At 37.8% G+C, this 19,881-nt stretch overlaps 1 protein-coding gene across 1 annotated transcript in view; it reads left to right on the forward strand.

Moving 5' to 3' along the window:
• The first annotated feature begins 326 nt into the window (after positions 1-326).
• The window catches only part of LOC103604786 (C2 domain-containing protein 3-like), a 30,670-nt gene continuing 11,115 nt past the window's right edge, over positions 327-19,881 (forward strand). The window contains 3 exon segments of the mRNA XM_008589362.1: positions 327-397; positions 2,523-2,792; positions 8,487-8,644. Coding sequence (XP_008587584.1) covers positions 343-397; positions 2,523-2,792; positions 8,487-8,644 — 483 coding nt within the window. The 5' untranslated portion in view covers positions 327-342.

Here is a 19,881-nt window from a genome sequence, read left to right on the forward strand (position 1 = left end):
GAAAGAGGAGCGCTCCTGAAGGCAATGCACCCTGGGCAATGGAGTTCTCGAAAGGCGTATCACTTTGCGCTTGCGCAGCTGGAGGCGCCCCTGTCCTACCCCGCAGAGGTAGCGTAGCAAAGCATCCTGGGTGTTGTAGTCTATTGGCGGGAGGGAGTCTTGGCGCCTTCTCGTTTCACCGCTTCCCGGAGACTGTTAGAGGAAGAAACGCTTTTTCCGGCCTCCCAGGCTGCACAGCGGCGCCGGTTGCCGGGGAACGCAGGCGCCGTGGGACGGGATGGAGGGAGGACACGGCTTAGGTGCTGGGGCCGGAGTTGAGTTGAAGAGGAGCTCGGGCTCATCATGAAACAACGAAAAGGCCAGGGGCCTGGGGGCGGCCGTGAGCGCAAGAAGAGAGGTAACCATAGGGCAACAGAGTGTGAGGAATTCTAGAGACCCCCATCCCCGCCGGTAAAAATAGAAAAGGAACGAAAGAGAGAATACCCAGGGAACCAGAAGGTTAAAAGAGGGCAATTGGCCCTCCAAAGAATGGAAAGGAAATACGGGCTGGGGAAGAGGGCATGAAGGGGTGATAATGAGACAGAGTGAAGCCTACGAGGGTACGAACAGGACGACTGTAGAGGAGAACAAAACATTCTAGGAATGTTTTTGATAAGAAAGTTAAGTGTGTGTGAGTATGTGTGTAGCTTTGGACGTACACAGGGGGGCGAAAAATGCATACGTTGGAGAGGGGAGTACGTTAATGATCTAATGGGCAAGGATCACGCTTTATGCATTACTGAAGCCCCAAGGACTAGCACAAAGCAGGACTCAATAAATGTTAGTTGAGTGAATGAAATATGAAGGGCTAGAACAGGAGTTGGGAAAGATAACTGTGGAGTATACAGGGGGGAAAGAATGGAGAGTGAGAAGGTGTGGTAGGTAGGACTGGAGTGGGAGTAAGAGCATGAGCATCTCCTGAAGAACCGGAGATGAAAGTATGTGTAGCCATAGGACCTCATCAGGTTAGGAGTCTAAGGAGAAACGAGCTCGCCAAAAGACTAGGGAATGTTAGCTGCAGTGAGAACAGTCACACTAGGAACCCGGGGCAGATCAGGAAAATGGACATTGAATCTCCACAGTCTCTATAAGGATGCCTTCAAGAAAAAAGAGGACAATGAGTGACGCTGCCTTTTTACATTATAGGCACGTTAGAGAGGAAAGAGGTATTGGGAACAGTGATAGTACATTAGGCCATTGGGTTGAGGACTGATGCTACAGTCCACGAATGAATCTTGTCCAAGCTGTTTAAAGATCACTAAGCAATTTTGAGGCAGTGCCCTTCCTGCCAGGAATGATGGGAGGTTCTGGGACTGAAGCATGGAGGCGTTCAACGCTGGTTGCTCCCTGTATCAAACTAGTCAAGCATATTTGCTTGATAGGAAGAAAATCAAAGTAGAAATAATATAACATAATATAGAAAAGAATGTCTATCTTGCTATACCATATGCAGCTCATGTACATACCTGTGTATAATTTTTATACGGAAGCTAAATATCCATAAAGATTATTATGGTGGGTCTTTACTATAGAGGGCAGAGAGGATGTTTGCTTTAGAAGTCCAAATAATTAGTTGTGTAGATGCTTGATCTGATAGATTTCAACATATTTTCTTACTGTGAAGCATGATCACTCCCCAGAGGAAAGGTCAGAGGAATAGAAAGGTGTATATAATATAGGAATGGTTTCTTTACATCTCTTCTAAGTCTTGATGAAAAGATACTGTGAATGAAAGGTAATCATGGTCATCAAAGGAAAATTTTATAGAAAGTCATGATTAATTGCTTTATTTACACTTTGATTTATCATCTTTCTGAAATCCAGTAAATATTAAAGCCAGTAAATATTGTGAACCCAACACGTTGCTAAAAGATAGTGGTGGAATCTGAAGATAGTAGTCTGTGTCCTCATTGATTGATCTTGGCAGGAAAAGAAGATAAACAATTTAAGATCTTCATTAGATCAACTTAAGGTCTTCATTGAAATGCTGGGTTTTGTGATACAGACTAAATCGTTTGTGAGTTGAGTGAAGGGAGTTGTTGCTGTTCTATGTTTAAAGTAAGAGCATTGCGTAAGATAACATAACTTAAAAACCAGGGATGTCACAATACTCAAAACAGTACTTAGAAAAATTTCAACTACTTCTGAGATTTTAAAACCTATCTGTTTGTATCATTATATTTGTATTCTTCAAATAGTATCTTTCAATTAAAGACAGGTTATATTAATATGTCTTAGGTGGTATGTTTTTTACTTAGAATAACCTGAATCAAACCCTAAATATTAATGTTATCAGTGCTTAAGTGACAAAGTAGGTTATTCTGTTGTCTGGTTTGCTAGTTACTTCTCATGTATTAGGATACATATTATAAGACTTCTCTCTAAACTAAAGACAAGTTTTATTTGTTTTCACTAAAAAAACAGACTATATGTTTTCTATATTTAGTCTAAATTTGATTCAGTGTTCTTGGATTCCTCCACAGGTTTGAGTGACATTTCTCCATCTACAAGCCTACCACCTCTGGTTGAAGGTCAGCTACGCTGCTTTCTAAAACTTACTATCAGTAAAGTCATATGGAAGGTTGCAAAGCCTCACACCTGTGTACTTGTCCGAGTGAGATGGTGGGGAGAAACATCAGATGGAACTCTCTTCTGTCCCAGGGACACATTGCAGACTGAACCAAAAGCTGTGAGAACAACTACACGATATGCTATCCGCTGTGGCCCAAAGCAGTTTACCTCCTATCTCACGGGTATGTTTTTGTTTTATCATTTCACCTGCAGACCTTATAGGAAGCATATAGTTATGTTGTCAGTAATAAGTGTTATTATGTACCTAGTATCTATGGGCATCTTTTTAAAAAAAATGTATTAAGTATTTATTGAGCACCTATGTTCTAAGCACTATGCTAGATGCCAAGGATTTCCGAAGTTAGTGATGCAGGTTTTTGCCCTAGAGAAGCTCAGAATAACATAAAAGACATAGGTGACTGAAGGCTTTACATTTGCTTGGAAAAACAGATTACACAGCCATGAGATAAGTTAAGAACACTACAGATCAATTTACTGGTCAGCAAAAATCTCTACACTATAGTGGGTTCCCCTATATAGTGGATTTGTGATAATTAGGACAAGAAACTTTTGCCCTATTGGTGAAAAATATTAGTACTACAAGCAAGGTATAAACAATGCATTTCCATTATCATAATGTTTAGTAGAGCAGGTTTCCAACTTCCTGAGATCATCTCCACTTTTTAACCTTTTTTTAGGAACTACATTGTGTCATGTTTGTTAAGAACAATTGACTTATACTAGTGACAGGCATAATGCCCAGATAGCCTTACATTTGGAAGCCAAATCCTATAAAAGGAAAAATGTGTTTTGTGACATATGGCAGAGACATTGTAGATTTTAGAACAGTTGGAAAAGTTATTTTAGAATATATTTTTCTTTTCATATTATTGACAATCCAGAAAATATCTAGACAGTGAAAAATTATCAGTAGGTTGTTTTTTAAGGTCTTCATGCAAGTCAGTTATTTTGAATTTGGCGTGTCCCCAGAGAAATCTTTTTATATGTAGGGTCTAGTTTCCAAGAGAGTTCACAAAAAGTGTAGGTAACTGGTAATGTGAATAATCAATCGTGTGAATCACAGTATTTCCCAAATTGTGTTGGCTGCTACATTCATGGGGATCTATGAGTTTCGTAAGAATTACTAAATCCTGTGTTTTTATTTTGATAACAGTCTAAAAATTAATGTAATCATATTCTGGGTCATCTAAATGAATAACCTGTTATGTGATTCTTGAAATTGTGTTTATGGCTGTCTTTAAAATTATGTTAATCTCTTGTTATTTGCTTTAACAGTTTTAGAGGTTTACTACATATATTGATTAATAGCTAGCCACCATTTGGTGGGCTTGCATTAAAGTTAAAATGACACAATTCTTTCATATTTATTATTATACTTACGTTGATTTTGTTTACCTGTTATGAGACAAAACTTGATAATTCCCATTTGAAAGATATATTAAATCACTAAAATTTTAGTTTAAAAAAAAATTTTTTTTTTCCTTTTTGTCTTTTTTACTGACCAGTAACGGAATCGCAACCCTCGGTGTCGCACCCGTACCGGGGACCGGCAACGGGATCGCAACCCTCGGTGTTGCGCCCACACCGCGCTCAGCCAGTGAGTGGGAACCGGTCTCCACATGGGATCCGAACCCTCGGCGGGAGCGCCACCACGCTCCCAAGCGGCGCACTCTCCAGTGTGCCACCAGGCCGGCCCTTAAAAATTTTTTAAATAAAATGACAGTGTGCCAGAATAATGTGGTAGACTAATAAAATAGCAAAGGCAGACAAAGTAGGTAAATGATACGTTCGTGTTAAGGGACAGGCTTCAGGTTAAATTATGGATCTGTGTAGATGAAGATCTGTATAGAAGAATTTGCAATATTTCAAGTAGAGAAAAATAGTGAGAGAATTTAGTCATCGCCTGGTAAGCAACTTAACAGCAGTTAACTAACTATCAAAGTGAATACTCAGTGAAATGTTTTTTAATTGGAAATTTTAAAATAATACTGCTACATTTTAGAGTGCCCTAGTAATTTCTTCCATCAAAGTAATAGATCAGGGCCGGCCCAGTGGCGCACTGGAGAGTGTGCCGCTTGGGAGCGTGGCGGCGCTCCCACCGAGGGTTCGGATCCCATGTGGTGACCGGTTCCTGCTCACTGGCTGAGCGTGGCGCGGGCGCAACACTGAGGGTTGCGATCCCGTTGCCAGTCCCCGGTACGGGTGCGACACCAAGGGTTGCGATCCCGTTACTGGCCAGTAAAAAAGACAAAAAGGAAAAAAAAATAATAGATCAATACTTATTTTTTGCTTTGCACATTATTTTTTAAATTGGAAAATTTCTCATAAAAATCCAGATTTCTGGCTTTTTATTTTTTTAATAGATTAATTTGATATTATTTTACATTCTAAGATGTTGTGGAGCAGTTGAGGGGAAAAGGAAGAGGGGAAAGGGGAGGGAGATAGGGCAGGACATGGTCTTGGCCTGTGGTGCCCCTCTCATTCCAGCAGGGGAACCCAAGCGGCTTCTGGAGGTGGCCTGGTGGTCATCACTGGGCTGGATGTGGAAGTTAGGGGTGTGTGGCTGAGGCCCTTGGCCCCCCACCACCCAAGCTCAGGAGCCCAGGCCGCTTTTGGCAGCAGACCGGCCATCATTGCTTGGCTGGATGCAGACATCAGAAGGGTGTGGCTGAGGCCCTTGGCTCCCAGCCACACAGCTCCGAAGCACAGGGCACTTCCGGCAGCTGCTTGGTGGTCATCACTGCACTGGATGCAGACGTGGGGAGAGGGTGACTGAGGCCCTCATTCCTCCCCCAACTCCACCTTGGAAGCCTGGAGGGCTTCTGGTCCTTCTAGGTTTTATAGGTGTTCTTTGGTGGTGTTAGGCCTTTACCGGTTAATATCAGAACTTTGTCTCTGATCTGTGTGTTTTTTGTTTTTTCTTTCAGTTCTGTATTGGATTATTCACTATTCTCACCACTTAAATCTGCACTGGAACTAATTTGTTGTGCTTTGCTTACTCCTAAAAAGGGGGAATTTCCTGTGGGAATCAGCACTTGAGCCAAATTGCTGCTTTGTTGCTGATTCTCTGGGGAAGGCTTTTTGTGCAGCTCAGGTTTTGTTGACCTTGTAAGTACTTCCATTTCTTGTGAGGCTCAGTATACCTGGGTTTTGTGGAAACGCCAGTCTGGGCCTCAGTCTTTTCAGCAAACCATACCCCCTGCAGTTCTATATTCCTGACAGTGTCCACTGAGTGGGCCTGTGCTGATTGGAGGGCAGATCAGCTGTCCATGCTGTGCCGCAGTGTTCCCCAGCTGGGCCTGTCTCCCCCATCCTGTGCACTCCAAACACTTCCCATGGGATGGGCCATGCGCCAGTACTTTGCAATTACTCACCAACCTCTGAGTCGCTCCTTTATTCAGTTGTGTGTGGCCCCTCACTCCTGTGTGGGTTCATGGAAACCTTGTTAGTGGTCTTGCTGCCCTGGGGGCCACCGAGGCCCTCTTCCCTATAGTCTCCAAGCAACTTCATATGAAGGGCACAGCAGCAATTTTTGCTAGCCCTTGCTCCATGTGTTCACGAGGGCCAGCCTTGAAATGGTCGGTGCTCAAATCATTTGGGGCTCAAATCGTTCAGAGCAGTCCTTTCTTTTTTTTTTTTGTCTTTTGTCTTTTTCCGTGTCCGGCAACGGATCGCAACCCTCAGTGTTGCCCCCGTACCGGACCGGGGACCGGCAACGGGATTGCAACCCTCGGTGTTGCCCCCGCGCCTCGCTCAGCCAGTGAGCGGGAACCGGTCTGTATGTGGGATCCGAACCCTTGGGCGGGAGTGCCGCCGCGCTTCCCAAGCGGCGCACTATCCATTGCGCCACCGGGCCGGCCCCCAGAGCAGTCCTTTCTGTCATCATGGCTTCTCCTACTTTCATGAACTACATAGGTCTCTTTTCCTCTTCCCCTGAGCTCTATCGACCCCAGCTTGGCATTCATTGCTTTTTCATAGTTGTAAATTGGTTGATTGTGGGAGTGACACTGGGAACCGTCTATTCCACCATCTTGATCAGAAGTCTTTGGGCATTGTTAATTATTGAAGGGTCAAAGAGGTTTTATAAGAGCCATGATTTATTGACTGTGTGTTATGTGCTAGTGATTGGTACATATTATTTCTAATTTTTACAATAACTCTGCAAGATAGGTATCTTCTCTGTTTTGTAGACAATGAAACTTAGGTTTAGGGAGATGAAATGAATACTCTCTGAGGTCCCATAGTTAATAAATGGCAGAACTAGGATTTGAACCTCTTATCTGACACCAAAACTCATGCTCTTTTCACTACACCATGCTTCTTTTGTTAATAACTGTAGTCTGAACTCTGGGGCTTATACTATGCTTCAGGAAAGAGGATATAGGTGTAAAATTTAATAGTACAAGATAATACATGCTAAATGCCAAAAGAGTAGTTTAGTGAGTTAATATTACAGATTTTCAGAGAAGGAAAGGATCCCTCAATAAGGAACCAGAAGCCAAGATGTCTTCATTTCTATACAGGGAAAATATTCTAAATATATTATGTTATTTTTTTTTTTCAGGTCAAACTTTCACATAAACACATTTTGGATGGTGAAGTTATTTATCAAATCAGTGCAGTTCAAGTCAATAAAAATCGACTTTTTATCATGTAAACATTGTTAAGCTCAAAATATTGGAGAGAATGGTGAATTAAAGATTAATATGTCTTTAGGTAACTTACATTCTTTCAAGAAAAAAATTTAAAACGTCAACTTGTAAAGAGCCAATGCTGTAAATCATTCATTCAAAAAATGTATATTGAACATTTAGCATGTGCTAGACACTGTGCTAGGCACTATGGGGATTACAAAAATGAATCAAAAAAATTAATCAGAATGGTATCTAATTCGAACTAACTTCACAAAGAAATTTAGCTAGGTTGAAATTGATAAGTGCTATTAAAATATACCCATAGATATTCTTGGTATTGTAAACCTAAAACTTAAATCGTTAGATGTTATTTTTGTATACTTTAGTAAATAAAGAGTGATTAAAAATTTAGTGAAAATATCTATAAAATACATTAATCAACAGGTCAGAGATTTATATGAGTATCCTGGGGTATAATATTGTACTTGGCATCTGAACATTTAGCTTGGTGTTACCAACTGTGGGATTTTGGGAAAGTCCCTTCCTATTTCTGACCCCTGTTTTCTCATCTGTGAAATGGCATCAAATAGCTGCCAAATTTGAGGATTGCTATCCGGGAGTCACAGATTCAAGTTGCCCTGAATATGTGCTCTGTCCATTCAGCAGTAGTTACAAGCAGATTTTTAAAGAGAGAAAAGGAGAAATTAAGGAGCAGTTCCAAAGTTGTTTACCAAAAATTCACATTAGTTCACTAAAATAACATAGCTACCCATCGGCTGTACATTGCTCTTTGCATCATAAATTTCAGAAACATTGCAACAAAGAAAGGATGAATCTGAAAGGATGAGTCACATTGTGCAACTCGCGGTAACATTTGGGTAATTTACATCAGCTGGTGGCAGCAGCCAGTTTGGAAACTGTTGCTAGAACCTGGGTGAGAGGGATGTGACTGAGGCCTCATGCTCATGTCTCCCTGAGCCTGATAAGTTTAGCAGACCTCACATTCCTCAGATTGCTCTGAGTCACTTTTCTATCTTATTTTGATCTTTGGTTCACACTTCCCTGCCCCCAGAATGGTATGATAAGTGCCTGATTTAATTTGAAATTAAAATAATTTTTTAAGTAAAAAAGCTTTTCACTGTATAACTCTCTGCCCACTTCCAAAAATAAAATAAAAGTAAATGAAAAATATCTGAGTATGTTGTAATTGTTTCTGATTAGATATGGCTGTGCTGGTGCTGGAAGTAATCACCAAACTTGATCATCTTCCAATTGGTAGAGTTCAGATCAGTGGACTAGCTCAGCTTTCACCAACCCATCAAATCAATGGATTTTTTGCCATTGTTTCACCAACATCTAAGAAACTTGGAGAACTTCAGGTAAAAATATTTTAATTCTTTGCTGTACAGTATAGAACTTTTGGGGCAGAAATACTAGGGTACTTCAAAAAGTTCATGGACAGTTTCATATTATCTTTCAATTCTATTTTTCCACGAACGTTTTTGAAGTACTCTCATAGATGAGTCTGTTTGTAGAATGGATAGGTGGTACATGACTCCCGTACATCATGCTAATTCCTACCTCATGCCTTTGTTTGTGTTTTTACCCAGGGACTATAACCTACCATTATTTCCCACTTACCCAAATTTGCTTAGTGTTTACTTCCCATCTCAAGTTCCAAGAGTCCTTTATACCTCCTATTTCACTTATTCTTCTCTGCACTCTTTATTAAATTTATAAAACTATTGATTACGGGCCGGCCCGGTGGCGCACTGGATAGTGCGCCGCTTGGGAAGCGCGGCGGCGCTCCCGTCCGAGGGGTCGGATCCCACATGCGGCCCGGTTCCCGCTCACTGGCTGAGCGGGGGCGGGAGCAACACCGAGGGTTGCAATCCCGTTGCCGGTCCCTGGTCCGGTACGGGGGCAACACTGAGGGTTGCGATCCGTTGCCGGACATGGAAAAAAGACAAAAGACCAAAAAAACAAAAAAAACTATTGATTACGGGCCGGCCGGGTGGCGCGGTGGATAGTGCGCCGCTTGGGAAGCGCGGCGGCGCTCCCGTCCGAGGGGTCGGATCCCACATGCGGCCCGGTTCCCGCTCACTGGCTGAGCGGGGGCGGGAGCAACACCGAGGGTTGCAATCCCGTTGCCGGTCCCTGGTCCGGTACGGGGGCAACACTGAGGGTTGCGATCCGTTGCCGGACATGGAAAAAAGACAAAAGACCAAAAAAAAAAAAAAAAACTATTGATTACATAATCATTGTTCAGTTATAGTCCTACAGTCTCCAAAATTGTTTATTAGTAGGCTCCCTTCAAGTCCCCTTCCCTTTAGTTTCTTGATTCCCTGAGAGGAAAGCCTGTGTTTTCTACTTGCTCTGTTTTTCCCATAGCTCCTCATAAAGTGCCAAGCACTAATTGTTTGTTTGGCTCATGTAAGTGGTGTCTTTGATGTATTCATTCATTGATTGAGTCTACTTTTTTTGTTGTTTTATTTTGTTTTTAATTGACACATAATTGTACATATGTATGGGGTACAGTACAGTGTTTCAAAACACGTGTATGTTGTGTAATAATCAAATCAAGGTAATTAACATTGCCATCATCTTAAACATTTATCATTTCTTTGTGAAAACATTCAAAATCCTCTCTTCCAGCTATTTTGAAATATGTAATTCATTGTTGTTAACTGTATTCATTCTGCTATGCAATAGAATATCAAAACTTATTCTTACACTCTAACTATAACATAGTACCCATTGACCAACCTCTCCACGTCACTCCCATGTCCCTACCTTCCCTAGTGTCTGGTATCCATTATTCTACTCTCTACTTCTATGAGATTAACTTTTTTTAGATTCCATGTATGATTGAGATCACCCTTCTGTACCTGGCTTTTTTCACTTAATGTAATGTCCTCCAGGTTCATACATGTTGTCACAAATGGCAGGGTTTTATTATCTTTTATTGTTTAATAGTATTCCATTGTGTATATTTACCGTGTTTATTTTTAATACATTCATCCATTGATGGACACTTAGGTTGATTCCATATCTTGGCTATTGTGAGTAGGGCTTCAATAAACATGGAAGTACAGATGGCTCTTCCACATACCAATTTCATTTCCTTTGTTATGTATACCCAATAGTGGGATTGATGGATCATATAGTAGTTCTATTTTTAATTTTTTGACCATAATGTCTGTACCGATATACATTAGTACTGTTGACCATAATATCTGTACTAATTTACATTCCCACCAACAATATATAAGAGTTCCCCTTTCTCCACATCCTCCGCAGCATTTATTTTTTGTCTTTTTGAAAATATTTGTAGCCATTCTAACTGGGGTGAGGTGATATCTCATTGTGATTTTGTTTTGCATTTCCCTGGTGATTAGTGATGTTAAGCATTTTTTCATATACCCATTCACCATTTGTATGTCTTCTTTGAGAAATGTCTATTCAGGTCTTTTGCCCATTTTTAAATCAGATTATTTGTTTTCTTTTCATTGAGTTGAGTTCCTTATATATTTTGGATATTAACCCCTTGTTAGATGCATAGTTTGTAAATATTTTCTCATATTCTGTAGGTTATCTCTTTTCTCTGTTGATTGTTTCCTTTGCTGTCCGGAAGCTTTTTAGTTTGATATAATTCCATTTGTATATTTTTTTCTTTTGTTTGCCTGTGCTTTTAAGATATTATCCAAAGAATCGTTGCCTAGACCAATGTCATGAAGTGTTTCACCTTTTTTCTCCCTAGTTTTATAGTTTTAAGTCTTACGTTTTAGTCTTTAATCCATTTTGAGTTGATTTTTGCATATGTTGAGAGATAGCAGTCTAATTTTATTCCTCTGCATTCTTCCAGGACCATTTATTGAAGAGATCAGCTTACTTTTTTTTTTTTTTTTTTTTTTTTTTTTTTTTGATACACTGTTATATGCCACTTCCTAAGGATACAGAGATAGGAGATGGTTCTTTCATTTAGTTTTCCAGAACAATGTGATACATATGCTGTAGATATGCACAGTATGCTGGGAAAGAACATAGAAATATCCCTTTTTTAGGGGGAATATTTGGGAGCGCTTCCTCCAGAATTCTGGATATTGAAATCCCTTAGAAATTCCAAGGGGGTTATACCTTGTCAAAAATTTATAAAAAATTTTTATAGAAAATTAAGCAGATAAATAAGAAAATAGTCCAAAAAAGATAAAGGAAGGACATCTAACATTATTATATGTAAGAATGTATTACAGAATCACAAGCATATAATTGTGTCAGTGGAACAGAATAGGGAGCCCAGAAGTAGATCAAACTAAGTGAAAGAACTTAACATTTTCTTTGTTGTATTTACAATATTTTTGTTTACAATACATTTTTAAAATAGTGACACCTGTGTTGATAATTTTATAGTGAAGTGAATCTGGTTTGTTCTTGCTTTTCTGATGATGGTATAAATTTGCATTAGACCTACAAGGCAGTTTGGCATTCTATTTTAAGAGCCATAAAAATTATCATATATCATTTACCTCAGTAGTTCCACCCCTGGGAATTTATCTTAAGAAAATGTAATATAAAAAGAGAAGGAAGCTATATGTGTACTTCTAGTTGTGGAAATATATTATCACTACTGAGAAAATGAAAACAATTTGTTCAACAATATTAAAATTGTAGTGAGTGGAGTATTTTGTATCTGTGGAAGGTAAAATTACATAGTTATGATTGCGTAGCAGCATGGAAAAATTATTTTGGATTGATGACAAAGGAAAATTTAAATGATATTTACATATATGTGTATGATCAATGACAGAAAAAAAACAAAGAAAAATGAAAACTGTGGGAGTGTAGAATTCTAGTTGGATTTTTTCCTTTTAAAAAAAATTAAATAGGGCCGGCCCGGTGGTGCACTGCTAGAGTGCGCCGCTTGGGAGCACAGTGGCGCTCCCGCCGAGGGTTCGGATCCCACATACAGACCGGTTCCCGCTCGCTGGCTGGGCGAGGTGCAGGCGCAGCGCCGAGGGTTTCGGTCCCGTTGCCGGTCCCGGTCCGGTACGGGCGCTACACTGAGGGTTGCGATCCGTTGCCGGACACGAAAAAAGACAAAAAGGAAAAAAAAAAAATTAAATAATTTCCATACCATAAAATTCACCCTTTTAAAGTGTACAATTTAGTGTATTAACAGGATTGTATAGCCATCACTGCCATCTGATTCCAGAACATTTCATTATCAACAAAAGAAACATTGTACCCATTAGTAGTCACTCTCCATTTCTTCACTTACCTGCTTTCTGTCTCTGTTTTCCTATTCAGGACATTTCATATAAATGGAATAATAAATGTTGCCTTTTGCAACTGGCTTCTTTCACTTAGCATACTGTTTCTAAGGTTTATCCATGTTGTAGCATGTATTAGTACTACATTTTTTTAATGAGTGAGTAATACCTCATTTTATTTATCCATTCTTCAATTGATGGACATTTGGACTATTTCCACTTTTTGACTATTATGAATAATGCTGCTATGAACATTCCTGTACAAGTTCTTTTGTGAACATATGTTTTCAGTTCTGTTGGATATATACCTAGGAGTAGAATTACTGGAAACTCTTAACTTCTTGAGGAACTGCCAGACTTCTTTTCCAAAGGGGCTACACATTTTTGTCCATATTTAAATGTCAGTTGATACAATAATATTTGTGTGTTTTTTATTTAAAGGTGATTGGATTTGTTAACTTGTTTTTAATAGAGCAGTGGAGACAGAGTCAGATTTTGAAAGATTAAGTGGTACTTAATAAGCACTTAACAAATAGTTATTATGGGGAAGAAATAGAAGCAACAATTAAAGATTTCTGTTTCCCAGATAAATGGCAGTGAAGAGAGGGAGACATAGTGTGATATAATGAAAGTGCACTAGACTTGGATATTGAGAAAATGGTAACAAAAAACAGTTCTGGTGTTTACAAACTAATCATTTATACTTGCTGAGCTTCGATATCCTATTTCATAAAATGATAATAAAACATTGTCGCAAGGATTATATGAGATGAAAAGTTCAGGAAACAACGTGGTGCTGGGCATGTGACAGTGACACAGCAAATTTACTTGAATTTGCGAGGAGATAGTATTGACAGTGGGTAACAGAATTGAGAAGTTTGTTCATAATGTTTTAGAATAAGGGGTTGGCAAACTTTGCAAAAATGCCAAATCTTGCATTTGAGCTAAAAATGTTTTTTTATTTTTAAAGACTCATTTTAAAAAAAAGAAGACTATGCAGTAAAGCCTAAAATATTTACTATCTAGCCCTCTACAGAATAAGTTTGTTCCTTTCATTTCTATTTCCTTGCCTTATTGCACTAAGATCTCCAGTATAATGTTGAATAAAGAATAGATATCCTTGCCTTATTCCTTTCTTAGGAGGAAAGCATTTGGTCTTTCATTATTAAATATCTTAGATATAGGTTTTTCATAGATACCCTTTATCTATGAGAAAGGTACCACTTTCCTCAAGTTTTCTGAGAGATTTTATCATGAATGGGTATTGAGTTTTATCAAATGTTTTTTCTGTCTGTATTAGGATAATCATTTGGGTTTTTTCTTTTGGTGTCTTATGACTTTTTACATTGATTCATTTCTGAAAATTAAACCAGACTCTCATTCCTGGGATGAATCCCTTGGGGTCATTATGTATTAGCCATTTTATGTATTACTGGATGTGATTTAATATATAATTGAGGATTTTTTTTTTTTTTTTTTTTTTTTAAAAAAAAAAAAAAACCCCAAATTTATATTAAAAACCACCCCGAAAAAAAAAAAAAGGGTAAAAAAAAAAAACCCCAAATTTATATTAAAAACCACCCCGAAAAAAAAAAAAAGGGTAAAAAAAAAAAACCCCAAATTTATATTAAAAACCACCCCGAAAAAAAAAAAAAGGGTAAAAAAAAAAAACCCAAACCCTTTTAAAATAATTTTTTTTTTTTTTTGTTTTTTTTAAAAGATGACCGGTAAGGGGATCTTAATCCTTGACTTGGTGTTGTCAGCACCACGCTCAGCCAGTGAGCGAACCGGCCATCCCTATATGGGATCCGAACCCGGGGCCTTGGTCTTATCAGCACCACACTCTCCCGAGTGAGCCATGGGCCGGCCCATAATTGAGGATTTTTACATCTTTGTTCAGGAGGCATATTAGTCTGTAGTATTCTTTTGTTGCATTGTCTTTGGTTGAGATGTCAGGGTAATGCTGGCATCATAAAATGATGTAAGAAGACTTCTTTCCTCTTCTGCTTTTTGGAAGAGTTTGTGTAGAACTGATTACGTGTGTAACAGATTTACCAGTAAAGTTAACTGGTCCTACATTTTTCTTTGTGGAAAGGTTTTTAACTACAACTTCAATTTCTTTAGTAGATACAGGGGCTATTTAGGTAATGTTTCTTTTTTGAGTGAGCTTTGGTAGTTTCATTTTCAAGTCATTTTTCCATTTCATCTCAGGTATTGGACTTTTTGGTACAAAGTTGTTTATACATTTCTTTTCTCTCCTTTAAATGTCTAAAACATTTGTGATGATATCCTCTCTTTCATTCCTAATATTGGTAATTTATGTCTTTTCTCTCTTTTTTTTCCTGGATCAGACTGGATAGAAGTCTAACAGTGTTATTAATCTTATCAAAGAGCCAGTATGTGATTTCATGGAACTCTAACTACAAGTGTCTTAGACTGCTTGATATTTTTCCCCAGTCACCGAGCCTGTTTTTTCTGTCTTTTTTTCTCTGTGTACTTCATTTTATAGTTTTTATTGCTGTATATTCAAATTCACCAATCTTCTGTACTACTACTTATAGCAAGGTATGTCATTGTGACATTTCAGAACATTGAAAACAAAGACAAGATTCTATAAGCTTCCAGAGAAGAGGAGAAATAGTCACACACAAAGAATTAAGTAGTATGGCTTTAGACTTCTCAGTAGCAACATTAGGAGCCAGAAGACAATTCAATAATGCCTTCAGAATATTCAATGAAAATGGCCTAGAATTTTCTGTAGCAGACTATCTAGTGTGAGGGTAGAATAAAGAAGTTTTTGTATGTACAGAGTCTCAAAAGTTTATCTCTCTCTCACATCTTTCCTCACATAGCAGATGAAGAACTTTCTCTACCAAAACAAAGGAGTAAACTAAAAAAGGAGATGGCATATTAGAAACAAGAGGTCTAACACAGGAGAAAGACAAAGAAAGTCCCTTGATTTAAGGTGAAAGGAGATCAAAGAATCACAGCTGTACACCAGGCATAGATAGCAGCTAGTCCAAATTGGAGTAGTCCTGAGGCTCTGGGAGAGATTTCCCCCCCCCCCCCCCCAGAAAAAAAGAGTTAGAGAATACCTGATGTGTCTGAAAATCTTAAGAGGAGACTTATTTAGACAACTGGCAAAGAGTTTGGAATTGAATTAATTATAAGAAAAATAACTAAGCAAATGAGGAAACAAGGCAGTTGCCATTTGGGGAAAAAGTTGTGCAGGAAAGGAAAAATAATTAGTATATCTCATTGTTCAGCTGTAAATAGAGTACATCCTGATACTATAATTTTGTTTAGATCACTAATCGGTGTTTGTAGTCTAACTGTGTTGGTAGGTTGGGAGGATGGGGGAAGTGAATGGATGTGGGATGGAGCAAAGTTCTGATCTTGTCTATTAGGAAATCAAAAGATAATCCCTGAAAACTGGGGGAAGAAATCAAGAAATATACATACATTATAATCATTGTTATTTGAAGATATAGAGGTAAATAACCACAGGAATCAGGTACACAAGCTGAAAGTGATTGTTACCTCTGGGTAAGAGAAATGGGGTCTATGTGAGGGACTTGTTTTTTATTACAAAATTGTAGAACGGATTCTAAATTATGTACATGTGTTATATTAATTTAAAATAACTTAAAAAGAGAAAATATGCAGTGAATGATGGAGCCTGAATTCTTGTCATACACTCCTTTGCTGCCTCCAAAGACAGTATTGAGTTGACTAAGCATGGGATCCCTCCTGACAAGAAGGTTAAGTGAAGCCAGTAGGGAGCTGATAGACTGGAAGATTAAGGAAGAGAGTGTTGCTAAAAGTGAGGGACCTCAAAGAAGACAGATATATGTGTAGTTCATTACAGGATCATTACAATCAAGCTGATTGTGAGAGGAAGCTTTGTTGTATTCCGTTATTAGTATAGATTGGATGTCAAAAATAGCAAATGAGTCAAGCAGGTTGGCTGTAAGAAAAATCAACTGCCAAAGATATAATCAGACTTAAAGTATCAAACTTATGCTATTGTATAAGCATGTAACATAATATATACACATGTGGGGAGTGTGTATACATATAATTGTTCTAAATTTGAAATTGGGAAGCAAGGATACTTAATTATAAATTGTTTTCTTTTGAAATTCATTTTTTTGATTTGGCTAGAAACTTGATACTTTTACTTCTGTACCAAGTTATCAATACCAAGCATTTTGTATATGATGGGTATTATAGTATTCTTTTTTTAATTAATTAATTAGTAAGATTTAGTTCTTTTTCAGTTTCATAGCAGAAAATAACCGTTTATAAACATATGTGCTTTCAAACAAGTAGAATCTTGGCAAAATGGTTTTGATAGTTAAGGTACTACTCCTAAGATATTCGTAAAATTTAAGGTTTCAAATATCATATTTAATCCTAAATTTTGTACTGCACTTCATAAACCTCCATGTTACACTTTCAGTATAAATTAAGAAAGGTAAATTGAACAGTGTTAGTTTTCATAAAGTTTGAAATAAAAAAAATCTTTTTGGGATATCAGTTTTTATTTAGCTCTGCAATTTTAGGAATATATTTCATGCTTTCACTTGCATTTCTGGAAATCCTATTTCAGCATAGAAGAATATGGAAAAGAAGGACAGACTGTTCCTTGCCAAATAAATTTTGCAAAGATATAATTGTTAAGGAATGAGTAAATTGAATTGCATGTTATATGGTTCCTTGTGAATGTACTTGCAGATAATTGTTTACATAATCTGTAATGTCAATTGAAATGTCCTTATATTTGATCAGTCTTTACTGGTGATCTGAGGCTGGGATTTCGTCTTGGACAATATAAACCAAGAGACTTAACTCAAGCTCAGAAACATTTCTTTAAACCAATCCAGCATGACGCCACCTAATAACTACATAGTAATAACAAGCTACCACACTGCTTATACAGTTTATCAAACAAAACATTGACCACAGGAATTTATTTAATTTATGTATTAATTATATACATGTGTTTGATTTTTAGCTTCTTAGACAAAGTAAACAAGACAGTTCGGTTTATTTCCTGTGCCTTTGCAAAATGTTGCCACCTTTTATTTAGATTTTGAAACAAGTCCAGTGTCAACTTTTCAACATTCCTCTCAGTTTAGAGAAATATTTCCTTAATGATATGTTTGTCATGAGGATAATGTCCAAAAGTTTTTCACTCACATCAAAATTCTGATAACTTGAAATAAATACAGCTCTCGAGGAGTTATTTTTATCTATGTTCTTATCAGCTACAAAGAAAAATGCCACAAATTATTTAACATTTTCCCTCAATTTGCCTTTTAAGTTTGCAGCCATACCACTAACATGCTGAACAACTGTAATTTTAATCAGACACTATGCAAACAATGTTTATTACACACAAATTCTGCTGCATTCACTAGACATTCTTTTATAAATTTTACCGTCCATAAGAGGATTGATACATTAAAGCTCTTTATCTTGGGGGCCGGCCCATGGCTCACTCGGGAGAGTGTGATGCTGACAACACCAAGGCCACAGGTTCGGATCCCATATAGGGATGGCCGGTTAGCTCACTGGGTGAGCATGGTGCTGACAACACCAAGTCAAGGGTTAAGATCCCCTTACAGTCATCTTTTAAAAAAAAAAGCTCTTTATCTTAACATATAACTGTGTGTTACAGGAATCTCACTTATTTTATTTGCATTAAAAGACAAACCCTTTTTAACTTTAAGTGCTTTTCTGTTTATTTAATTTTCGTCATTTATCTTTTCCACATACTGATAGGTGTTCTTACTAAAGTTTGTTTCATATGGTAACTTTTGACATAGTCACATTTTGTTTGCATATTTCACCATTATGAATATTCTCTTCCACAAAGAAATATGTCTTCTCCCATTTCTTTTGAAATTCATAAGTCTTTTGTTCTGTCTTTCATGGACACAAGAAATATTTCACTTTCCTCTTGATTCTGCTGTGAGAAAGCAGCCTACAGAACCCACAGACATTAAGGGAATACTAGAAACAATTCTACATATTTCAATTTGACAACTTAGATGAAATGGGCCAATCACTTGAAAAGTATAATCTACCATCTTATGGATGGTAAGATTTATAAAAGAATGTCTAGTGAATGCAGCAGAATTTGTGTATAATAAACACTGTTTGCATATATAGGTCTGATTAAAATTACAGTTGTTCAGCACATTAGTGGTATGGCTACAAAATTGTCTGTATGAAATAGATAACCTGAGTACACTATAACTTTTTAAAAATTGAATTTGTAGTTTAAAATTTTATGAAAAAGACATTTCCAGGCATAGATCACTTTACTAGCAAATTTTTCCAAACATTTAAAGAAGCAGTAACACAAATTGTACACAATCTCTTCCAGAAAATAGAAGAGAAGGAAACACTTAACTTATTTTGAGGCCTGCACCACCTTGAGAGGACAGTACAAGAAGAGAAAACTATAGAACAATATCCCTTAGAATTTAAGCCTAAAAATCCCCAACAAAATATTAGCAAATTGAGTCCAGCAATATATATAAAGAACAATAACACAACCAAGTGGGGTTTATCCCACAAATGTAAGGCTGTTTCAGTATTTGAAAATCAATCAGTGTGATAAGCCACATTTAAAATGGAATATTACTCAGCCAGTAAAAAGGCATGAACTATCGATACATGCAGCACATGGAAGACTCTCAGAGGCATTATGCTGAGTGAAGGAAGCTCATCTCCAAAGGTTACATACCGTATGTTTCCATTTATGTGACATTCTTGAAAAGGCAAAACTGTAGTCAGTGGATGCTAAGTCTTAGAGATAAGGAGATGGTATGACTACAAATGGATAGCACAAGGAAATTTTGGGGGGTGATGGAAGTATTGTATATCTTGATTATGATGATGGTTACATGCATCTATAAAATTTAAAATTCATAGAACTGTACATTATAAAAATGTCCATTTTACTGTAAGGAAATAAAAATTTCAAAAAATAGCCCAGTTGTGATGATAAACAGCAGTTATTACTCTGCCTGACATTGAGATATGCTAGGGACATTGCAACTGGAGTACATACGCTGACTAAAGCCACTAGTGTACTCCAGCTAATTTTTGCCACGTGGAATAGGGACCCAACATTGCTAGATCATCTGATTTTTCAAGAGAAGCCAGAAATCCAAATTTTTATAAGAAATCTAATTTTTTTTTTTTTTTTTTTTTTTTTTTTTTGTCTTTTTCCGTGTCCGGCAACGGATCGCAACCCTCAGTGTTGCCCCCATACCGGACCGGGGACCGGCAACGGGATCGCAACCCCCCGCGGTGCCCCCCCCCCCCCCCCC

Source organism: Galeopterus variegatus, unplaced genomic scaffold, assembly GCF_000696425.1.
Source record: "Galeopterus variegatus unplaced genomic scaffold, G_variegatus-3.0.2 Scaffold5396, whole genome shotgun sequence".
In the NCBI taxonomy this organism is placed as follows: domain Eukaryota; kingdom Metazoa; phylum Chordata; class Mammalia; order Dermoptera; family Cynocephalidae; genus Galeopterus; species Galeopterus variegatus.